This window comes from Puma concolor, chromosome C2 (genome assembly GCF_028749965.1).
Source record: "Puma concolor isolate L17-30 chromosome C2, mPumCon1.1.hap2, whole genome shotgun sequence".
In the NCBI taxonomy this organism is placed as follows: Eukaryota; Metazoa; Chordata; class Mammalia; order Carnivora; family Felidae; genus Puma; species Puma concolor.
The window spans coordinates 91,178,094-91,202,375 of NC_141675.1; the positions used below are offsets into that span (position 1 = coordinate 91,178,094).

At 47.9% G+C, this 24,282-nt stretch overlaps 1 protein-coding gene across 2 annotated transcripts in view; it reads right to left on the minus strand.

Moving 5' to 3' along the window:
• Positions 1-24,282, minus strand: part of PDIA5 (protein disulfide isomerase family A member 5) — a 91,504-nt gene that overhangs the window by 46,430 nt on the left and 20,792 nt on the right. For both annotated transcript variants that reach the window (XM_086675239.1, XM_086675240.1), the window contains exons 2-7: positions 22,836-22,962; positions 19,857-19,944; positions 11,552-11,635; positions 11,257-11,302; positions 7,164-7,256; positions 2,753-2,813 (exon numbers count right to left, since the gene is read on the minus strand). In XM_086675239.1, the coding sequence (XP_086531365.1) occupies positions 2,753-2,813; positions 7,164-7,256; positions 11,257-11,302; positions 11,552-11,635; positions 19,857-19,944; positions 22,836-22,962 (499 nt within the window). The remainder of the gene's footprint in view (positions 1-2,752; positions 2,814-7,163; positions 7,257-11,256; positions 11,303-11,551; positions 11,636-19,856; positions 19,945-22,835; positions 22,963-24,282) is intronic.

Below are 24,282 nucleotides of genomic sequence, written 5' to 3' on the forward strand. Positions count from 1 at the left end.
GACCAGACAGCTTCACTGATAAATTCTTTCAAACATTCAAAGATTCAATATCTATTCTCCTCTAACTCTTTCAAAACACTGAAAAGGAGGGGAATACCTCCAAATACATTTTATGAGGCCAGTTACTCTGATACCAAAACCAGACAAGAACACCACAAAAAGAGAAAATTATAGGCCAATATCCTTGATGAACATAGACGTGAAAATCCTCATCAAAATATTGGCAAACCAAATTCAACAATACATTAAAAGGATCATTCAACACAATCAAGTGAGCCAACAGACACATGAAAAGATGTTCAACATCACTCATCAGGGAAATGCAAATCAAAACCACAATGATATATCATTGTGTGCCACGCCTGTCAGAAGGGATTTTATGTACACTGTTGGTGGGAACGTACGTTGGTACAACTACTATGAAAACAGTATGGAGATTCCTTAAAAAATTAAGAATACAACTCCCATATGATCCAGCTGTTCCACTACTAGAACAGTATTTATCTGAAGAATATAAAAACATTAATTTGAAAAGATACATGCACTCTATGTTTATTGCAGGATTATTTACAATAACCAATATATGGAAACAACCTATATGTCCATCAGTGGATGAATGGATAATGAGCTGTGGTATGTATAGTATATATACGTGTGTATATATACATATATATATATATATATATATATGTATATATACACATACACATATATACACAACAGAATTACTACTCAGCCATAAAAAATAATGAACTCTTGCCCCCTGCAACAACAAGGATGGACGCTGAGGGCATTATGCTAGTGAAATAAGTCAGAAGGAGAAAGACAAAAACCTTATCATTTTACTTCCATGTGAAATCTAAAAACTAAACTAAACAAAACACAACAAAAACAAACTCATAGTTCAGTGGTTACCAGAGGGGAAAGGGGCCTGGGGTGTGTGAAGGAAGTCCACTGTGGGGTGATGGATGATAGCCACTGATACTCCTCCAAGCCACGGACAGGCCAGGGCACACCTACATCCCACCACACATGGCCCCTCTCTCTCCAGTCTTTAGTTTTCTGAAGGGCATTATGCAGATCACAGAGCCACAGCTCTAGGGGCCTTACATAGGCTGTATTCCAGGGTTTTTCAATCTGTGGGTTGGGACCTGTTAGACTCCAGGGTGGCCCAGGCAGAATATTTGAGGCTTTGTAGAACATACTATCAACTAATTAACTCTGCTTAGCTTTTGAAAGCAGCCACAATCTATAAACAAATGAATATGTCTATTCCAACAAAAATTAACTTACCAAAAAAGATGGACAGCCCACGGGCCATAGTTTGCAGACCCTCTATTAGAGGGTTATAGGAAAAACCAGTAACTTCTGAATAAAACAAAATAGACTGGGGTGCATGGGTAGCTCAGTTGGTTAAAGCATCCGACTTCAGCTCAGGTCATGATCTTATGGCTTATGAGTTTGGGCCCCGCATTGGTCTCTGTGCTGACAGCTAGGAGTCTGGAGCCTGCTTCAGGTTCTGTTTCCCTCTCTCTCTGCCCCTCCCCGGCTTGTGCTCTGTCTCTCTCTCAAATATAAACAAACAAACATACATACATAAAACAAAATAGAAAAACGAAATAGTGCATACTACATCTGGCAGAGTAGATGGCAAGTAGTAAGGGTAAAGTATGGTTTTGTAAAACTGTTGTTTCAGCTTATTTACTTAGTCAACTTATTTACTATAAGTATATATAAGTTACATGTATACTTATAGCACCAGGTTGCCATGAAAAGTATTTTTAAATTAATACTAGGAAATACAGTCAAAAAGTCTAAGAGCCACTGCTCTGATACACTCTCTTTTCATATAGAAATGGAAACTGAGGGGGGTGGGGGCACCTGAGTAGCTCAGTTGGTTAAGCATCCGATTTTGGCTCAGGTCATGATCTCATGGCTCCTGAGTTCGAGCCCCATGTCGGGCTCTGTGCTGACAGCTTGGAGCCTGGTATCTGCTTCAGATTCTGTGTCTCTCTCTCTGCCTCTTCCCTGCTCACGCTCTCTCTCCTCCTCAAAAATAAGTAAATATTAAAAAAATTTTTTTAAAAGCAATGGAAACTGAGGGGCAGAGACGTGAAGGATTTGAAGATGAAGGATTTGAAGGCAAAGGATTTGACCAAGGTCACCCAGCTCGATTGTTGGCATAGCTGGAATTAGAACCTGGGTCTTCTGGTTGTCATCTCAATGATCTTTCTGCTGTTCCTATGGCTTTGTGCCTCATCTAAAGAATGAACCAAAATATGAGGCCCTTTTCTCCCTGGTCCTGATTCCCCCACACCTCCCAGGTGACACCAGCAGAGGTGTGCAGGAGCCAGAGCTGGGCAAATGGCTGCCTTGGGGGGCTGGCCAGGCTCTGGCTGGTGAGCAGCAGTGGACCTAGAGGGTGAGGCATGGCTCCATCGGCACATAGCTCCACCAGGCACACAGCTGGTGGGAAAGGAATACCTGGAGAGACCTGTGTTGTTGCTAGGTAGAGCTTGGGGCAAGGAGGGCAGAAGGATGCAGATTCTAGTGACAGAAAAACTGATGTGGACAGTAGGAGGGGAGGAGCCAAATGAAAAGGCAAAGAGGCAGACGGAGAGATGGGGTGAGGGACGCACTTCACATTCTAAGAGAGTTGGGGCTAGTTCCCAGTCCCCCGCCTCCCAACCCCCAGCTGCCCCTCCAAGAGGCTGAACAATGAACTCTGGCCCAAAGGAGAAAGGTCACTCACAGGGGGCATAAAACATCATCAGGAGGGGCTTCTCTTCCTTCTTCAGGAGCCGTCTGAAGTCCTGAGGCACAAAGAGAGAACACGGCAGGTCACACACACAATAACACAACAGGGAGGCGACATGCCCCTGGCTCTGGAGGGTGGGGGCACCACCATGGTGGAAGGAGCTGTCCAGCATTTCAGATGTCCCATGGTCTGACGTGGGGTTTGGGGCATGCAGCCAGAGTTTCAGCCTGTCAGAAGCTGGACGATCGAGACAATCTGTACTACCCCTGCATATTACAGATGAGGAAACTGAGGCCCCAAGGGGGCACATGGCTTTCCCAAGGCCACCTGGTATGATGAAGTAGTCAGGACCAGGCTGCCAGCTTTACCTGCAGCTCCACCTGAACGATTAAAAACCTGCAAGGAACTATTTATGTCCTGTGAGGCTCAACCAGCCTGCCCCCTCAAGTGATTTATGGAGTGGTTGTGTTGTAGGGGGTTGGTTGTTTTCACGTGGCCCAACTTGGCTAGACGGAGATCTGCTGGTTAAGGTCACACAGGGCTAACCCAAACCCACTGTCTCTTTCCCCAGCCCTACCGCCACCGTCCATGTGCCCAGGAGCCCATTGTGTGCACAGGAACACACAGATGAGACATGCCCTCCTGCCCCCATGGGGTACAGATCATCTGTATTTGTAAAACCCTCCAAACAGTGCCTGGCACGTTATTATGCAATACATAATTATTTGTTAAATAAATACAATAAATGCAAAAAAAAGACATTTTTATATTTCACAACAGTGCTAATGGAGAGACTTCAGTGTAAAGCAGGGTCAAAGACCTTTCTTCCAACGAAAGTCAACGATGTTCCGGAAAAAGCAAATCTATCAAGGACTGCAGAGAAACGCAATGACAAAGCATGTTTTGATTAAAATAATTTGCTTCTCTAACCAGTTTCCATAGAAGAAAATTAGAGGTTTTTCTCTTTTGAATAATAAGGAAAGTAAAAGGAGGTTGTGAAATGCAGCTTTCTGGCAGCAACAAGGCATTAGGTAAATAGATGAGGGTACATCCTGCTCTATGGAATACTACTGCATCATTAAAAACGATGAAGAGGAATATTTAATGTCACAATAAGATATGCCTGTTACGTTAAGTGGAGGGAAGAAAGCAAGTTAGAAAGCAGCATATAAAATGTAATGACACTTCTGTGAGTAAAAATATGTATGCATTATGTTGAAAGCCTGGAAGGCTACAGAAAATACCAGCAGTGGGTACTTCTCAATGGGAAGGGATAAAGTAACTTGTTTTTCTTTTTAAACTTAAGCTGTATTTTCTAAATTTTCAACAATGAATATGCATTGCTTATAATTTTTCAGTTAGATAAAAAATATTACAAATATTTTGTAGGAATTTAAAACATTTTATAATAAATTCTGAAAATGTTCACCCTTGTTTACATAACTAGAATTATATAATTTTACAAAACAGAATTAGCAACTAAGATCTTTGACCCTGACTATGGGTAGAAAATGCAAACGCTTTGAAAATGATCTTCTGAAATCCCTGGAGAAAAAACCTGGAGATCTGAGAAGAAAAGGGTTTTCTGAGCCTATAGCCATTTGGTTTCATACCCTGGGTAGTAACAATCATTACATTACATTCAAAGATGCTTAATTACCTTCAACAGTGCAGAATACTAACCTCACAAATACAATTGGCAATTAACTTGAATTGGGAACTTTTAGTTATTTTATGTGGAGATTCTATCAGCAGAAAGGCAGCTGTACCTTAAACTTCTACAGAAGAGAAAACAGCACCAAGTATAACAAGAGGATTGCCTACAGGTGTGAAAACATTTTTTTTCTCCTTAATATTTCTAGTTACAGAAGAGCGATCTTAGGAGTTTCAGGACATGATCATCTCAGGGGAAGGAGACAGCAGGCAATCACTTTCCAGAAAGGCTAGAAACATGCATTATCACAAAATCTTCCCACGAGCAACAGTGAGTTTAGGCTGCTTGTTTTCCTCATAACTACGGGCACAGATGCCACCACCTCCTGACATTTGCCCCTCTTCCCCTGCCAGCAACATACTTGTTACCTTCTGATGATACTGGCATTTTCTATCCCAGAGAAATGCTGATGGCCAGCCCCTTAATTCAAATTGCCCAGCCCGTAACGATCACACATGATCCCTCCTCCAGAAAGTATAAATGGCATCCTTTTCTTCTGGATTAACAAGCATTAAGGGTCAATAATTTTAAATGAAAAGGGAGGGGAGGCAGAGGAATATAAAAAGTACATTTCAAGGGCGCCTGGGTGGCGCAGTCGGTTAAGCGTCTGACTTCAGCCAGGTCACGATCTCGCGGTCCGTGAGTTCGAGCCCCGCGTCGGGCTCTGGGCTGATGGCTCAGAGCCTGGAGCCTGTTTCCGATTCTGTGTCTCCCTCTCTCTCTGCCCCTCCCCCGTTCATGCTCTGTCTCTCTCTGTCCCAAAAATAAATAAATGTTGAAAAAAAAAATTTTTTTTAAAGTACATTTCATGTTATCAAGATAAGAACAAACATTCTCCAGTTCCTATCACAAAAACAAATGACAAGTGTTAGCGAGGATGCACTCTTGGTGGAAATATAAACTGGTGCAGTCACTATGCAAAGAGTATGGAGGTTCACCCAAAAATTGAGAGTAGAAATCCCATATGACCCAGTAATTCCCACTAGCGGGTATTTACCCAAAGAAAATAAAAACACTAACTTGAAAAGATATACATGTCCCTATGTTTACTGCAGCATTATTTACAACAGCCAAGATACAGAAGCAACCCAAGTGTTCATCAACTGATAAATGGATAAAGAAGACATGGTATGTATGTATGTGTATATATATGTGTGTGTGTATATATACATACATATATACATATATACACACACACACACACACAACAAACAATGGAATATTACTCAGCCATAAAAAAAGAGATCTTACCATCTGCAGCAACATGGATGGATCTAGAGGGTAATGCTAAGTGAAATAATTCAGAGAAAGACAAATACCATATGATTTCACTTATATGTGGAATCTGAGAAACAAAACAAACGAACAAAACCAAACAAATAAAAACAGACTGATAAAACCAGAGAAAAATCTGGTGGTTGCCAGAGAGAAGGGAGTGGGGGCATAAGTGAAATAGGTGAAGGGGATTAAGAGGTATAAACGTCCAGAAGCACCTGGGTGGCTCAGTCAATTTAGTGTCCGACTTCATCTCAGGTCAGGATCTCACGGTCTGTGGGTTCCAGCCCCACATTGAGCTCTGTGCTGACACCTCAGAGCATGGAGCCTGCTTTGGATTCCGTGTCTCCCTCTTTCTCTGCCCCTCTCCTGCTTGCATTCTCTCTCTCTCTCTCTCAAAAATAATTAAACATTAAAAAAAATTTTTTTTAAAGAGATATAAATGTCTAATTATAAGAGAAATAAGTCACAGAGATGAAAAGTACAACAAAGGGAACAGAGTCAGTAATACTGCCATAACTTTGTATCATGACAGATGGTAACCACACTTCTCATGGTGAGCACTCTGTAATATGTAGAACTGTCGAATCACTATGTTATAGATCTGAAACTAATATAGCACTGTATGTCAACAGTATTTCATAGATTTTTAAAAAAAGGACATTCTCCTTCCATCTACAAAATAGCACTGCCTGCCTCACAGACCATCTGGAATATAACAAAGACGTTCTTGCCCATCCTTAGGTGAAGACACAGCCAAACAAATGAGGTACGCACGTGTCACAATACATGGATAAAGATGCACATTCAGGTCGGGTGGGGCAGGCTTAGAAAGGAGGGTCAGGTTGTATGGAGACTATAAATCAGAACCACTGTTCTACTCCCTAACTCCCTAGCCCAGCCAAATCCAGAAATTAAAACTTAAGAGGGTAAATAATTTGCTCAAATTTACATGACTTAGAATTATAGAGATCTGACCCAAGTCTCTGGAACTCCAACCCAAACCTCTGAGATTATTCTTAAAGAAAACAAAAAAACAAAACTTACTTTTAAACACACACACACACACACACAGCCAATCCCAGCAATGACTGGGTTACATAATAAGGAAAGGCTTTTTAAATGGATATTTCTCTGAGAAAAATCTAAACACATTAAAATACATTAAATAAGGCAGTGAAGAATGGGAGGTCTCAGGCAAGGTCTCAGGCAGCCAGTCTGTGATCTCCTGTGGGTTCCGTCATGGAGCTGGGAAGGAGAACAAATATTAGGGGCCTAGGGGCCCGGCTCCCTTGGAGAAAAGTACAACTGGTCTCTGAAAAGTCCCATTCCTCATTTCTTTGGGCATCCCTCCTAGGGAGACCCTGGTTGGGGGAAGCTTCCAGTGTCCACCAGAATCGATGCAAAATAAGTTACCTTTTCACTGTCAATGTGGACAACATCTTTGGCTCCAGGATCTTCCTCCCACAGTGGAGGCCCTTTTGGATCCTTCAGAAAGGCCACTATAGACTGAGGAAAAGAACAAAGAAGGGAAAAGTCGTTTTAGCCAGGAAAAGAGGGAGGTGGGGAAATCAGGAACCTGCCCCATCTCTCTGCCCAGAGACCCACGTGCCTGGAGAGGGTCTGCATGTCGCACGTGGGCAACCCCGTGGGGGGCAGGGGTGCCATTCCACTGCCCACTGACTTCACTGCTGAGGGCCCTAAAAATGCACCCCCACCGCCTCCACCCAAATTTTTCAGCCACGTGACACCTTAATCTGGTCAGCTGATCCATACCTACTGTGCTTCTTCATGGACATCAAAGAGGAGATTTGAGACAATTCATTGGCTTATTCAAACCAGAGACAGGCTCATGCTTCTAAGTCTCATCTCCTCCAGGAAGCCTTTCTGATCAATTTGAATAAAGGTCTCCAGTCCTGTCCAAGGATTCCACATTCGTGCAGCCTCCAAAACTGCTGACCACACAAGCAGGTAAGCACACCTAATTGCCACCTGCTCAATATTTTGTGATCTAAACTGGTTTGAGAGTGCGTTAAATCTTGATCATCCTCTGAGGAGCTCAAGCCGGGAAGCCCCCAGGGGCAGGGTGCTCATCTCTGTGACTGCCTACTTGCCTGAATACCCTCCCTCTACATGCCCAGGATGAAGATCTGACAAGGACCTTCAGGATAAAGGACTTACCTAGCCTTTGTCATGTGGACAACTGACTCAAATCTCACTCCCTCTGGGAAAGACACAATCTTCCCATGTGGAGGCCGCTGTCCCTCTACTGCCCTCTATCCCTGCCACACCTCACTGGTCCAGGACAGAAGCAGCCTTCCCTCAGACAGCCACTCTGGGAAATGGTGCTCAAAGTCTATGAGAGCCAGGAACGAATACCAGAAACCAGCCAACCTCCATCCCTTCAACCCTGGAGGGGAGTTGCTGGCTTCCATGCCAACAGACAGAGCCTTCAGCGTCCCCAATTTGATGCAAGATTTTGTGACTTCTGTCCACTTCGATCAAGTCTCAAAGAGCAGATGACAACCTGAATGTGTCCACAAGTGTGGTGGGAGGGAGGAGGGCTGAGGTGAGAAAAGGAAACACGTTCTTAGGGAGGCTGTGCATTCAGCCATCCACTGGTCACGCACACAGGACCTCCGTGAGCTTATTATTTGGGAAGAGCTACTATGGAAAAATGGGAGACAGCTAAGATTTCGTAGAATTTCATTCAGGTAATGCTCCCTTGCTGTTCCAAATGGGGCTGTGAAACGCCTTCTGGCAAGAAGAGAGGGCCATTTCCACATGGCAAAGGCAGGTCTGCCTCCTCTGTCCCTGTCAAAGCTTCCCTGTGACAGTATAAGCCAGAATGGAACTGGAGGGCCTCCTGAAACCCATATTCACCCACAGCTGCACAGGCGCCTGCCCACCTGGGCCATGTGAGAAAGATGCTTACAGCTGCCCACCTGTTTCAGAAAATGCCTGGTGCAGGGGTTCTCAATCTAGGGTACACGGGCAGCCTTCAGGGGTCTGTGAAACCCCAGCCTCACATGAAAGCATCACTCTTCATGTTACTTTACTTAACATTTACATTTACTCACACGACAACATTTTACATTTACTTCATGCAAACACACTGTTTCTAGGGAGAAGATCCATGCCTTTTCAGTGGGACAAGGAACCCAAAATCGGTTAGGAACTATTGCTCTCAGGGGCCTCCTGTCCACGCACCAGCACAAGCAGAGTTAAAGGGTTAGCACCATCTCCCATTCCCCGACTCCCACCCCTGCCTCAGCATCAAGGAGAAAAGACAAAAGTGGATGCAAAGAGGAAAGGAGCCACCTCTTCTAACGTAAGAACTGAAATAATCATACTAGCAATCTTTTGCTTTTCAGGTGGAGATTATTCTTGTTTAACTGAAGTTGAGTGATTCCATCCATAGGTTCTCTCCAAAGCACTGTAACCGATGAGATCTTGGGTGGAAAAATCTGCAGGGAGCCGCATGGGGAACACCCCACTCCCTCAGCCATCCTGTCCTGGGTGCTCTGAATGCCAGGGAAATGGCCCCACACCCACACCTTGGTTTTCAGGACATCTTCACGTCTGGGAAACCACACTCATAGCTACATGGTCTTGGGAGAAGGTTGTCAGAGGGTCATCTGAATCCTGGCTTCCAGGCATCTCCAGTCCTCACCACTGACACATAATAAGGAGTTTGCAGGACAGACTGCTGACCAGCAAAAGGCCACTTATACAGGAAGTTCCCCTCTTTGAGCTTCCTGCTCTTTACCCTCACTTGTCTGGTCTCTGGCTTCTTTAGGGGCCACAGCGTGGTGCCTGTGACTGGGCCCCCCCAGAACCACACAGGACGACAACAACAATAGCCAGAGCATGAACCTGCAACTGGGCACCCAACCCTGGCAGGGACTCCTCTGTCTCTCTGGAGATGGAGGCCCAGGAGGAAACTTGAGAAGAAAACCAACCTGTGACCAAGGAGGGCACTGGTCTCAGCTGCTCCTGCTCAATGATGAACAGAAGCCATCAGGCAGTTATGGGAAACAATATGCTGCTTACCCTTGCCCTGAGAACTCCAGGGACCCTACCCCAGTCCCTGATGACCCTGTGGGCTTTGGGGAACCCTTGAACTAAGGATGCCCTCTCTCCACTAAAGACTCTGACCCTGTCCAACGCTCAGCCTGCTTCTCCAACTTATTGATGCAGAAATCCTAGGAAGGATGAAGAGTGAGCAAATGCCACACACCTGGTCTTTGTAAGGGGTGGACAGAGGCCAGGACTCAGCCTCCCGACCTAGGCAAGCTCAGACCACTTGGGCTCCTTGCTCCTTCCTAGCTACTACAGTTCTGAGCAGCTGCTATTTCCTGCTCCATGATCCCAGGACAGACTGCTCAGAGGGAGCCGCTAAATGTAAACTGAACACAGCCTCCAAAGACAAAACTAAAAGCCCCCGGCACCCCCTTCCATCACTGCATAGCACTTCCCCTGCCCTGCCCGGCTACACATTGTTCCTGGGGAGTGCGTGTTCTCTCTGAGGGCTTCGGCTGACATCTTAACACAGAACAAGAGGTTAAGAAACTCTAGGTGGTAGAATTTTCTCTAAGTGTCTAAGTGGGTGTTAAGATGAGTAATCAGGCTGAATCTGTATAAGGTAAAGCTATAGCAACTTAAAAAAGAACGAGTGCTGGTAGATAAGCAAGAAGTGACCAGGCAGCCGAGGAAGAGCGGTAGAGGAGTGGGACACTGACAGCTGCACGGATGGATGAACAGGAAAGAATGGAAGGAGATGGAGAAAGAGAGACAGAAAGAGGAGCGCAAAGCAGGAGAGTCTGAAAAAATAAGTTCAGTCTATGTTGAGAACAGAAGAAATACATGGCCCCAGACAGGGCAGAGGCATGCCGCCCGGACCAGAGATAGGAGAAGACTTGTCTGAGGAAGAGAATGGGTAGCTGAAGGAGGAGAATCCAAAGGCAATCGAAGGACTCAGGGTGCTGGGTCAAAGACCTTCCACACCCATTTTCACTGATGCTTTTCCATCCACTGCTAAATCGGACTTGTAGCAGGGGAATGACTCAGTGACATCGGCGTGTCATCTGAAATGAAGTGCATCAGCCAACAGGTGCCAACCTGCCCGTGTCCTGCACCCTGTGCTAAGTGCCCCACAGACTCTGGATAGCCAGTATGGACACTACCGTGGAGATGAAGGAGCGCTTCAAGCCACAGCAAAAGGAAACCCAGGCCTCTGGAGGAGAGAGGCGTAACGTCACATGTCTCACCCACATGCCTCTGCTGATAGATTCACACACTTATCTACAAGGCTGGCCATCCCCATTGTGCTAACGGTTACAAACTTTTCCAGATATTCTGCTGACATGTGCTCTAGAGATAAGAATCCCTCAGGTCATTTGAAAGAGCTATCTGTGCAATCTGCCCTTCCTTCTCTCAGAGAAAACTGCCAGGCTTTTGGCATCTGTTCAGACTCTACCTCTGCTGAGAATGAGGGAGGTAAATTTACCTTAAATGTCACAGCTCGGTTATATTCAGTATGAAATGCACCGTCCCTGTCGAATGAGGAGAAAAAGGTGTTAACTTTAAGAATGGTTATGAAGATACATACCTTTGGTTTCCTGCAGCATCTTAATAACATTCAGCTATTGAACACAGTTCAAGATTTTTTTTAAAAAAAGAACTGTAAACACAGAAGAAAAACACTGAAATAAAATTAACCTAACTCAAAACTGTTCACTGGGAATACCAATGAAAGCTTTCTAGCACTTACTTGGAAATTGGAAATGCCCACATGTACTTACTGGTAATGGAATAATTCAACCTTTTTGTCCTTTGGGCTCAGGTCAACTTTCATCTTCTTGCACAATTTTCTACTCTCAGCATCACTGAAAAGACACAAATGTCCAAAGCCATTTGTTACCTGAGGTCCTCACAAAGGTGTTGACAGAGTAAAATCTGCTCGTGGCCTAAAAAAAGCCTGGTACCTTGAAATTCTCAATAGCAGGGAAGGCCCTGACTATAGGTGGGCTCTCAGAGAACTGGAGGAAGCAGAGTAACCAAAAGGATATGGGCTGATCAAGAAAGACAGAGATAAGCAGAGGGGCAACATGGACAGCTCTGGACAAAGCAAGTCCCCAGGAGTACAGCCCATTCTAAGAAGAAAAACCAACTACAGTACAGATCTGTGGCTCCCAGTCCTGGCTGCTCATCAGCACCACCTGGGAAATTTAAAAGAATACAGATTAACGTGGCCCTTCCCAGACCATTACTTCAGACTCTCTGCCTTAGGCCCAAGCAAGTTTTTGTTTTTAAGCTCAAATGTGTACCATATCCCACCTACTATATACCATCTGACCAGGATAAGAGGAGAATGTCCTACAAGGCTGAAGAAGTTACGAAATCTGAGCAGGTACTGACAGAAGCCACAGGGAGAGAGGAGAACGCTTCAGCGAGGTGCAGCTCCTGCAATATCACACTCTCACACTTCTTCTGATAAGAAACGTCTGTCTGGTGCCACTCAGCGTTTACAGAGTGCTCATGCCTGATCTCATCTCCGGTTTCCTTCCTGTGAGATCAACGGACCTCAAAATGTGGTCCTTGGACCAGCGGCATCAGCACCACCCAGGAACCTGTTAGAAATGCAAATTCTCGGCCCCATCCCAAATCTGCTGAATCAAAACTCTGCGGGTACTTGAGCAACTATGTCTTAAGGAGCCTTCCAGGTGATCCTGATGCATACCACTGTCCTCTTCTGGCTCTTCCTCCTTTCCCTCATCTTTCCAAAGTTTGGCCTCCCCTATGACTCCCACCAGCCCCTCAGAGACCCCATCTGTCTCATAGCTTTCCCCATAACCTCACCATACTCAGCCAAGTCTGCCCAATGGCCAGCCAAAGGCAGCCAGCTACCCCACCCATGCAGGGCCCTCTCTCCAGAGCCACATGGACTTAGTGAGGGTATCTTGACTACCCAAGTCCACTGGTTCCCACTGACCACACTGCATGAGAAACTTTGTTCTGCCAGGTATGACAGCCACCTGAGGGAAGTCCCTTCATCTCTCACCTGTTTACATACCTCACTACCTTCTACAGCCATCAGCTTCACACAGCTGTGCACCAGCCCCAATACAGATAGACTAATTCAACCATTCAGCTCAATTCTAAAAGCAACATTCATCAATGGACAAGCAAAAATGTGGGACCTCATTTTAAGTGTAGAACACACTTTGCAATTCAAGAAGCATGTCTTACTAGAGAGATGTGTGTAGGTCAGAGAGGGGGCCGCCCTCCTGCCCCCACCCCAACCCAGGCCCAGGCTTTTCCCTCCCTATTTAGTCTTGCCTGTGGTAGTCAACACCACAGCCACTGACCTGGTAAACAGTGGGGACTCAAAAGAAATGCATGATAAATTCCAAAAGGAAAGGCTAATGACAATACAGTGGCTGCTCCCCCAAGGTGGCAAGGGCATTTAGAGACCGGGAATCCAGAGAGAAGGTAGATAAGCAGAGATGGGGAGGAGATCCAGATGGGCTGAGGGTATACATCAGAAAGCTCCTGGAAGGGCAGCCCATGGAATCCAGTTGCTAGAAACTCGTCCCCTAAAGCCCCGTGGGGATGCCATACACGCCTCCAAGTGACAAGGGCTATTACAGTTTGGGTTTGCCCTGCCCACAGGGGCTCTGTGGTGAAGCCCTTCTATTACAGGTGGTAGATTTGTTTGCAAACAACTGCATCTAAGGTGCCCTTTCCCTACCTGAGTTAATTCCCCAGGAGAGGACTCCACTTGGGATGTTTACAACCATTCGCTTGGCACTTGCCTTGTCCAGCTTTGTTCTGCCGATCTCAACTGTTTCTGGGTGACCACCTGCCATTCACCCAACTGCAACAACAATCTCAAGCACCTCAGGCCTCCCTCAGCCCATCCTGGCATCCAGCAGGGGCACCCAATGGGCCTGCCCACTCTGCCGCACCTGAGGTGGCCGCTCAGACTTTGCAAGGCAGCCAACCGGAGGGGAGAAGCGCCACCCCATGCTGGCTCTCTTCCCTCAAGCCTGGCTGGCAGCCTCTTCCCGTGACTTTCATAAAGTAGAGAGAGGAGGGACAGGGCTCAGAATCATTCTAACCCCAATCCCTGCCTGCTCTGCCAGAACCCACGCCAAAGAAAAGTCTTGCTGCTGCAGCAGTAGGGTCCCCGGGGAGCTCAGACCAGGCTTAGGGGAACCAGGGGAACCGACAAGGCTGAGTGGAGCCGGGGAGGGGGGGCACAGAGGTTCTCCCGCCTGTTCCTCAGAGTGGACCCCTGGCTGCAGGTCTGGCCCTGCCTTCGGCCTGTGGCCCCCCCACTCCAGTTAAGTGAGTCACAGCTGTCCCTGCCACAGGATTCCTTGTTGCAGACTTGGTGCAACCCACTTCCCTCTTTGGGTTATGACACTCCCCCCAGGATTCTCTCTTCTCCCCTGCTCCCTACAGACAGACAGACAGACACACACACACACACACACACACACACACACACAAATGCGCACAACACGCGTGCTCGCAATAATGCACAGTTCTCAGGGGGGTCACTGGGGAGGTGGCTTCCTGGCCTATTTGAGCACCTCTGTCACAGATCTCAGAGCCTCAGCCAAGCACCTCCCACATTCCCACACTCCCTTCCCCGCGGTCTTTCTCTCCACAGAGCACAGCTCCACATCTGACCGTGTCCACTGTCACCCCCATCATAAATGTTTGCTCCATGAAGGTGAGGGCTTTGTTTGATTCCCCAGAGTTACAACAGCAGCTGGCACCTAGCAGACACTCTCTAAATAGCCTGAGTGAAGGAGTGAATGAATGAATGATGCTGTCTTTTCACTGTCGGGATGAGGCCCTGCACTTCTGGCTCTCTGGGCTCTGTCTACTGAGCTCTAGTAAGTGATGTTAAATATGCTTACACATGAAGAAGCAAATGCTAAATTCAAATAATTTTTAGAAGAAAACATAAGACTTCAAAATATGTTATGCCTGCCCTGGAAGGCCCCAAGTCTTGATCTGGAAGCCAGCACTGCTCTGGGGAAACTAAAGCAGATGGGAGAAAGAGAAGGGAGAAGAAGGAAAATGTGGCTATAGGTAATGACCTTAAACCTTCAGGAAAAGAAAGCAGTGAGCTCCCGATATGCAGCCTCAGCCCAGTGAGAATCGGCCCCAGGAATTAGCATACCAGGCACAGCTCCCGCCTGCTGGCTCCGGCTCAGCTGCCCTGACAGCAGCACTCCGTGCCAAGGCCGAGCCCAATGCCAGGCTGCAGGGCACGAGGGGAATACCAACTCCCTAGCACACAACCCGCTTAACAGCCGGACAACCACCACCAGCCAACCCGAGCGTGCCTGCTGAGGTCTGAGCCAGGAGGTGGAGGGAGGGGAAGGGACAGCTAACAAACCCCTGGATAGAATCCAGACACCCTACAGACACCTCACAGCCACAAGCTACCAGGCCTGGGACCTGGGAGAAAACCAGCATAGGTGGGGGTGGGGGTGGGGGTGGGGGTGGGGGGTGCCTTCAGCCATACAGGCAAGGGTAGGGAGTGGAGAGCCAGGAAATTGAGAATAAGGGGAAAAGAAATACCCATATAAAGAAGAGCAGAGGAAAAAGACCAAACAAATGGGGGAGGCAGGGACCCAGAGGTGGGAAGAGGTGACAGAAACCAGCAAGGAAGAGGGAACAAAGCGGGAGAGAGGACAGAGGCTCTAAGGAAAAAACAGGAGAGTCCTAAGAAGCAGACGCCCAGAATGGGGGGAGACACAGAAAGACCCCCCAAAAGACTGGAGGACACTTAGGTACATACACACTACACACAAAGCCTGGCAGCTTCCAGGATTTTCTGAACCAGGCTATTTAGGGATGAGAGCAAACTGGAAGATTCAACTCCATGGTTCACACAAGTATAAACTGAAGCCCAGAGGGGGCAGCGACTTGCCAAAGATCCCACAACTATTAGCTGTCAGAGTCTGGACTTAAAACCAAGCCCCAGGACCCGCAGTCCTGTAAGTCCCAATGCACTCCAGACTTCTTAAGGGTCACAGCAAATCATCCTGAACACTGGGGCTGACTGTGATGCCCAGGACTTTGTTCAGGGGCATCCTCTCAACAACCAAGCGATCCTCACCCAAGAAAGAGCCATTGAACAATGCATGCACCACTTCTCCCCATCAGCTTCTGGGAATGCTCTGAAACAATCCTGCCCAGATGAAAAATAACAGTAAAATGGGATCTCACATTTATATTCTAGAAAGAGCTCATTTACTGGGACCTGGAAAGAAGGCAGAATATGCACTATTGTCCCATTTTACAGATGAGTAAACAGACCTGTCCAAGGTCACAGAGCTAGTAAGTAGCAGAACAGAATCTTCAACCCAGGCCTCTGCCCTTATTAGGCACACCTTCAAAGACACTTCACACCAGAGCACTGTCTTCTCTTGCCCTAGAATGTCCCCTGTTCCCTTCACCTGTCCTTTATTTATTTATTTTTTTAAGTTTTATTTATTTTGAGAGGCAGAGGAGGGGCAGAGAGAGGGAGAGAGAATCCCAGGCAGTGCAGAGCCTGATGCGGGACTTGAACCCATGAACCATGAGATCATGACCTGAGCCGAAGTCTGATGCTTAACTGACTGAGCCTCCCCTACATGAGGGGAGGCACACTCTGGCTGACCACGTGCTATTTAGTAGCCGCTAGGATAAAAAGCGAGCAGACATTGGCTCCGTTCCACATGCTCACTCCACTGCAGACAGCAAGAGAAAGCGTTCTCGAAAGCACTTCTGCCCATCCCTGGAGCGTCTCACTCAGACTCATAAACACAGACTGAATGCACTTAGGACACGGTGACAGCTTTCATCACTGGGCCACGGGGTTAACGTGGTAGGCTCCCCTAATGGTTTACGGGACACATTCTGAAGGCCAGGAGCAGGTGTGGCCAAGCAGGAGGGCAGACCCATCACCCTTGGGGAACTCCTTATGTAATGGTGATCCGTGAGAACTGCCACCCCCCCCCCCCCACCCGTGGCCTCTGTGGACTAGAGCCCCAAGTTTTGTCCCTTGGGCTGCCCTGGGAAGATTTCAGTACACCCTACCTATGATTTCCAATTTGGACCCAGATACCCCCCTCTTCTAACACAATCCATTAGAGCTCCATAATCCATCTACTTATCTAAACTATTTTAAAAGCTATTTAACATTTCAGTTTATACTTCTTAGAGGAATGAATTGAGTGGCAACTACACAGAACAATCTATCCTTTTGTCTTAAGGTTACCTCTTTAGGCTCTAAGATGCCTCCCTAGATTTCCATTTTAGCACATCAAAAGTCATAGGATTATTTCTCCCATTGGCACTTTTATTGACTCCAGACATCATGTCTCCAAACGAGTCCTGAATTCTAATGTTCTTAATCTGTCTTCACACATTAACCCTGGCCCCATTTAGTCCTGCTTCTGCATGGAGCAGAGCAGGACTGCCACCTCTACACCCATCGGCAGATGGCCCAGGCAGTCCTCGGGGCCCATACCACAGGGAGCTGCCTGCAGGGAAAGCCAGGGCACTTTAAAGACCTGGTACTCAAAGGTCTTTGCATCACACTGGAACTCCACCTACTCTGTGAAGCTTTCTCAGGCAAAATTTTACAGGCAGAATAAAGTGAAACCCCTCTCATATATAGCCTCCACTCACTACACTTCTCACATGGATTATAATCACCTGGTTCGATGTCTGCTTCCTCCTTGCACACTGAGCTCCTGAGGACACTACTGTCCATCTGTGTACCTCAAGGCACATAGTAAATGCTTGGGAATGTTGCAGGGGAATGCAGCAACTAAATCAAAGCTCTTCTGCCCATTTCTGCCACCTGCAAGCCTAAGAACTTCCTGTGATAAGGCTCCATCGGCTGGCGTGGCAGAACCGGTGTCATCCTCAGATATGGAGATTCCAAAGTGTCCTGTCCCCTCTAATACTGACAAAGGCTATGTACCAGTCACGTAGCACACTCTTGGTAAAATGTGGGAGACTGAGACATACCTACAAGACAAGAACACTTTTAGACCAACTATGCACTAGAATTAACCAATGGCCAAGATCTTATCAAATGTCTGGGGAGCAGTCTCTTCCAGTAAATTGATGTCTGAATAAATCAGGAGGTGTGAGGCCAGACAGGAGCATGAACCCACGCACATACACCCCTACAGCAAACACCACTCAGCTAAGACTCCTTCTCCTGGTCTCATTCAGTGCTTTGTCAAAATATAAATCTCCTTCAATTCTCCTCAATCATGGGCAAGACAAACTTGAGGCCATCAACTTATAAATCAGTTGTGTGCCAGAAGTTCATTCACAAAACAGCTGTTTAGGGGCACCTGGTGGGCTCAGGCAGTGTCCAACTCTTGGTTTTGGCTCATAGTTTGTGAGATCAAGCCCCACATGGGTCTCTGTGCTGACAGCACAGGGTCTGCTTGAGATTCTCTCTCACACTCTCTCTCTAAATAAAAATAAACTTTAAAAAACAAATTTTAAAAAACCCAGAAATTTATTTTTATTAAAAAAAATTTTTTTTTAATGTTTATTTATTTTTTGAGAGATAGAGACAGAGCATGAGCAGGGGAGGGGCAGAGAGAGGAGCAGACACAAAATCCAAAGCAGGCTCCAGGCTCTGAGCTGTCAGCACAGAGCCCAACACAGGGTTTGAACTCACGAACCACGAGATCATGACCTGAGCTGACGTCAGATGCTCAACGGACTGAGCCACCCGAGCGCCCCTAAAAAACCAGAAATTTAGAACTCAGATTGAAGAGGAAGAAGGCTATACTGCAGTACAGCCCTAAAGCTCACTTAACCCACAGGGTTAAATGTGGTAGCCAGGCTATAGCTCAGGCAAGAACAGCCACAACAAAAGTGAAGGTTAAAAAGCCCTTTTCCCAGCAGAGACCCACCTCTTTCCCGTACTTGTAAGAGTGCAATATTCTCCTTTCCCCTCCTCTTCCCAGGCTCATACTCCCGATAAACCCTAAGTCCAGGTGAGAAGTGGCTGGACACAGTGACTCCGGAAACTCTTCCTGTCCGAAGTCACAAGGGCGTATAACGCTGGTATCCAGGTCAAGTGCAACATAGCTCAAACATGCAAAGGACAAACCTGCTCCTAGTTACCTCTCCTCCTAAGTTCCTTCACTATCTAAGTGCTTTTTATGCATTTATGCCAATCTAGGCCAAATTGGGAGCTAATTATATAACAAGAGGGGGTGTGGGTGTGTGTGCATTGCATGCACAATGCACTGACCACAGAGAGATGTGGAAATTATTCCTAATGATTGAAAAGAAAGGGAAGCTGAGTACACCCTGGACTCAAACTCCCACACTAGGAAGAATCAGAGGAATTCCATCAAGAGCCCCCTTCCCCACACTAAGAAGTAGCCCCCCTTCCTACAGACTCCCTCCTGTGGGCTCGTGTTTGATCCTGCCGCCTTAACACAGACAAGAAAGTCTCTGGGAGGAGGGAGGTCAGGAAGGAGGAGAAAGAGAAGGAGAAGGAGCTGGGAGCACCAGCACTAGGACAGGCAGTGGCAGGCAGGGAGACAAAGGTCAGAAGAGAGCGCTAGAAGGACAAAGCCACTGACACATCTAATGGAGCCACCTCGGAAGGCAAGGTGGCTGATTCCACCACCTTTGCACCGAGGGCAGTGGAGACCTCTATTAATGCCCTGGGCTGGAGATGAAGCCCATGATTCTTGCTGCAGACCCCCCTCACGAGCAAGCCCACTGGGTGCCTCTGAAAAGAACCTTGTCTCTCTGGCCATCAAGGCCCCCTCTCTCACCTGCTGGGAAGAAAAAAGTCAAGTCACACAGGACAACAGAGTAAAAAGGGAGGAAGAATGCTGGGGCTGGAAAGAACAAGTGGGAGAGCCAGAACTGCCCCTTCTCCAGTCCACAGGTGACCCTCAAGTAGGGTTAGGGAAGCTTTTCTGCAGCAATCTCTCCTATCACAGCCTCTCTCCCAAAGAGTTAATCAGGGACAACTCCCTACCCCACCCTCCAGATCCCCCAAGGACGCCCCGTCCTCCAGCCACCACGCCCCATGTCCCCAGGACATACCCACAGTCTACCCAGCAGATGGTGCCTTGTCCTTTCACTGCCTGGGCCACAGTGGACAACAACCTGAGATGACTTTCCGCTGCAGCCTCTGTAAAAAAATAAAAAATTAAACATCTGTGCCCAAGTCCACGAGGGTCACCCCTGCCATCTTCCTTTAGGGGCAAGGAAGAATGGGGAGCCATCCTTGAGGTGAGATCCTGAGCGCCACTAAAACACTGACCCTGTAATCAGTAGTTCGGGGAGAACTCTTCTCAGAAACCCCTGCTCCTGCCAGGCTCTGGACTCCTCCCCACAGACACCGAGACCCCAACTCACACCTCTGTTACGCTACATCTCATGCCTCACTGTTCCAAGGATCTCGCAGTCAGATCCTCCACTCTGACTCATTACTTTTCTGGGACAAACTGTGAAAATTCTATAACCAAACAATTACAGTTCTATAACTAATATAGGGAACAAGGTTGCCAATTCCACACTCATCTGCCCTGGAGCTCAAACTGCGAGCTGACAAGAGCAGGGACCAGATACTTCCTTTACTTGTGCATCACATCTTCATCTTGGCAGGGGCTCAGCAACCTGGTGGCTAAATGAGGATTATATGGGACACTGGTCCCAGATGGACCAATGTCAAGTGTACCCAAGTCACATTTCACAGCCCATTTCCCCAGAAGCGACAGAAGGGCCAGCCCTGGCAGTACCTCAGGGGTTAGCTATAAAAACATGGACTACACCTTGAGGCAAGGTAGGGTGAACACAAGAAAGGAAGTTTTTCATTTGTCCAGGTACCTGGGCAAAGCACTGGGAACTACTGTAGGAGGGCAGGTACTTGGGGATGAAGCCTCTGTGGCCAGGATTTCAACATTGACAACTTGCAAGGGTCTGCTGCAGAGTGGCTGTGGCCAGTGTGTCCCCTTCCCCCATCACATCTGTGAGCTCACTTGAAGGGCCCGCCACACAGACACTGGTAGCAAGAGCAGGTCTGCTGCCTCCCTCACCAAAAACCCTAAGATACATTCCAAAGCCAAGCAAAACTGATGTCTGAATTATTCACCTCCACAGATCCCCTTTTCTAGTGTGGATAATGGTAGCTGTTTGTGAATACAAAGCATGCTGAGCCTTTCATGCAAGTGAACAAAGAGCATCTTTCTAGAGACGCACAGGGAGCCACCCGAGGGAGGCACTCCCAAGAACCCCCACAAGGACAGGTGGAGGAGGGAGCGTGGCAGAGGCGGGAAAGGCCATGGCCCCACCACTCCTCTGGGCTCAGCCTGGGCTTGGTGAGGCACAGGAAAGGTACACACTGCTTGAGAGGGTGGAAGTGGAGAAAATCCAGTTATTGCGCTGCTCCAAAAACCCACTGAGGGCCACACGTGTTGCAGCAGGCCTGGGCAAGGAGGCAGGAAGGTAGTCACCTGGGTCCTGCTACCCCAGCAGTAGGAGGCAGAGAGGGGTCTAGTAAGCAGGAAGCACCGGAAGTCCCAGTGCCAACAAGGGTTGGCTGAGGGCAGAAGAGAAAAGAAGTGCGGTCCTCGCCCTGCCCCCTGCCCCACAAGCCCCTATCAAGAGACCCCACATTCCCACTCTCTAACTTACCATAACCATTTAGTGATCTCAGAGCCCTTCCGTCCCAGCAGGATTAATATTATTTCTTCCGACCCTCCAGCAGAGGAAGCACAGAGAACAGCTCCACCATCTACCGGCTGCTAGACCTCAGATGAGTTGGCTATTCTCCCTCTGCTTCAATTTCCTCACTTGTACACTGGACATTATCTGACAACCTGCACCGCCTCCCTCAAGGAGCCAAAGGAGCAAACAGGAGCATGTCGCAGAAGGTCCTTGCAGTCCTGGTCAGATGATGAGCTTATGTGACGGGACCTACCCAGAGAAGGAACTGAGCATGGTCCAGCACTGGCAACTGCCCAGCTCCAAGAGCATCCAAGGGGATGAGCCATGCTTACTCAGGGCCCTATGCTCCAGGCCTCAGGAGCAATTCTGCTCCTCCCTTGCCTCAATTTCCCCCCTACTCCTGACAACAGAGATGCTAGACACATTCTGGGCTCCCAACAACAACCTCAGGAAGTGTGTGCCAGGCCCTCAAAAGGGCAAGAGGTAGCATGTGCCAGGGTGCTTAGAGGATGCAGGGTTCAGGAGAGACACACGTCCAAAACATCCATCAGCCCCTAGTGCCAATGAGTGTCAAGGATGAGCTGCCAGGGAGAACTGTGCCCAGGAACTGGCCCAGCCACTGGCTGTTGCTTCTCCAGGGCACAGAAAACTTGGCATCCTTAGGAGCAGTGAAAACACTTAACTCTGCTGGAAAAACACCAACAGTCAGATGTTCAAAGTCGCAGCCAAGAGCTGAGCAAACCTCTCTCCATCCACTATGCCCTTGCCAGCCTCAAGGTCAGAAGAGGCAAGCAAGCCACAGTCCCACCCTCCACTGAAACTGCTCTGTTGGAGCCCACTGCAAACTCAGTCTCATGTTCTGACCCCAAAGCAGGACAGATGGGGGCCAGGCAGGGCCAGGGCTGCGAACCTGGGTGCGTGCTCCCAAGCCTGGGACCAATTCAGCTGGTGACAGGCTGACCCAGCCAGCTAATCAACAGCTCTGGCAAAGCATGTCCTGCGATGGCCAGTCCGTGCCTGTCCAGGAAGCCACAACATCCACCCCACTGACCACCATCCTCCGTCTCCCTTCACACACATCCTCTCCTTCCTGAGGTAGTGAGGACTCCAGAGGCTCTTCCCAAGAAAGACTGATTATATGGAACTGAAACAACCTTTCAGGATGCAAAAGAAACAGAACTAACACCCCTCTGTGCTTCTGCCTCATCTCTTGGGGAAAGTGGACAAGCCCGATGACCCTTGGACCCTCCCTGAGTGGCTCCTGGTCCTGAGGTCTCTGGCTCCCACTGGTGCCCCGAACCCAAACCATCCCATCGCTGATGGATGACCCCCAAGGCCAGGTTGGGCACTCACCAGATTTGGAGTAAAGCACCAGCACATTATTCCGGGTCCTGAGAAGTTTTTTCAAGTCCTTGGGGTCAGAAATTCTCTCGATGAGTGAGGAGACCTTTGTGCAGGACAGCCACGTCGGCAGGACGACCTGGGGATCAAGGAGCCAAGGACCATGAGCCCCAGCTTCCTGCCAAGCCCAAGGAAGAATGGGTGCCCGCAGAAGTGCTGCCTAGAACACATTTTACTTCAGAAGGATAAGGGCACACCGACCCTTCTCAGGACTACATCAACCTTTCCACATCATCCCTTTTCCAAATTACCAACACCTCTCCCCCAAGACACTTCCCAGACCATTCCCAGTCTCCAACTCCCCCCTCGTCTTCAGGCACATTTGTCAAGCTGTAGGGGCTGCATACTACACAAGAATGCTGCAAGGACACACTTGCCACCCACTCAATCAAGACCTGTCTGGGAGGTGGACATCTGTACTCCGCACGGCACTCCAACACCACACACCAGAGCAACGTGAAAATGCCACCCACCTAGAAGCACGGATGCACAAATCCACAGAGAAGTAACATCACTTCTCATATTCAGGATGGGAATGGAAGGTTTTCAGCTTTTCCCACTCAGCCAATGATCTCAGGAGGCCAGCCAACAAGAAATGAGCCAATTCTTCCCAGAGAACCCTGAGAACTCTGAGCAGTGGAGGCACCAGGCACCTCTGCAGGCACAAGGAGGGGTGGCCAGAAGCAGAGGCTAGGGGAGGAGGTGTGTTAAAAGTCCAAATAAGGAACAGTCATACAGCAGATCCCCTCACCCAGCCTACATAGCTGGCTCCTTGCCTAGCTGTCAGAAAACACGGGGCTACTATATGGAGAGACTAAGAAAAGCTCTCCTGGGAGATACCAGGCAGGGAGTAGAAGTATGGCCCTGAGAGAAAACGAGGGGATTTAAGGGAAAGTCTATACACGGAACATTGAGATCACTGATCCTCAAGCCCCAACTCCCCCCACATCTCCCTTCCCTTTTCCAGAATGTTGTCAGTCTTATTCCCCTAGGCAGGACATTAGAGAATGTTTCTCTAAGGAAACTGAGAAGCACAAGAAAAATAACCTAAAGATGGTGATTTGGAGATCCTCCAATGAAACAACTAACTTCCCACTGAGATACCCACTGTGAGGCCCTCTCAGTAAACAAATGCCCTTCACCTCCTCCTCACACTCACAGAGTCTCCAACGCCCATGCCAGTGCCTTGCTATTCGATACAGAAAACTCAAGTTCACCAGATATTTGAGGAAAGCCCTTAACACAAAAGACAGGGATGAAAACAAACTAAAAGAAAGATGATGCTTAGAAGAAAAGAAAAACAACAGAAGAAAACAGCAAAACTATAATTATTATTCTCAGAGAAACAAAATACTGCATCCATAAAACAAGAATTGAATGCTATGAGACAGGAATAGTC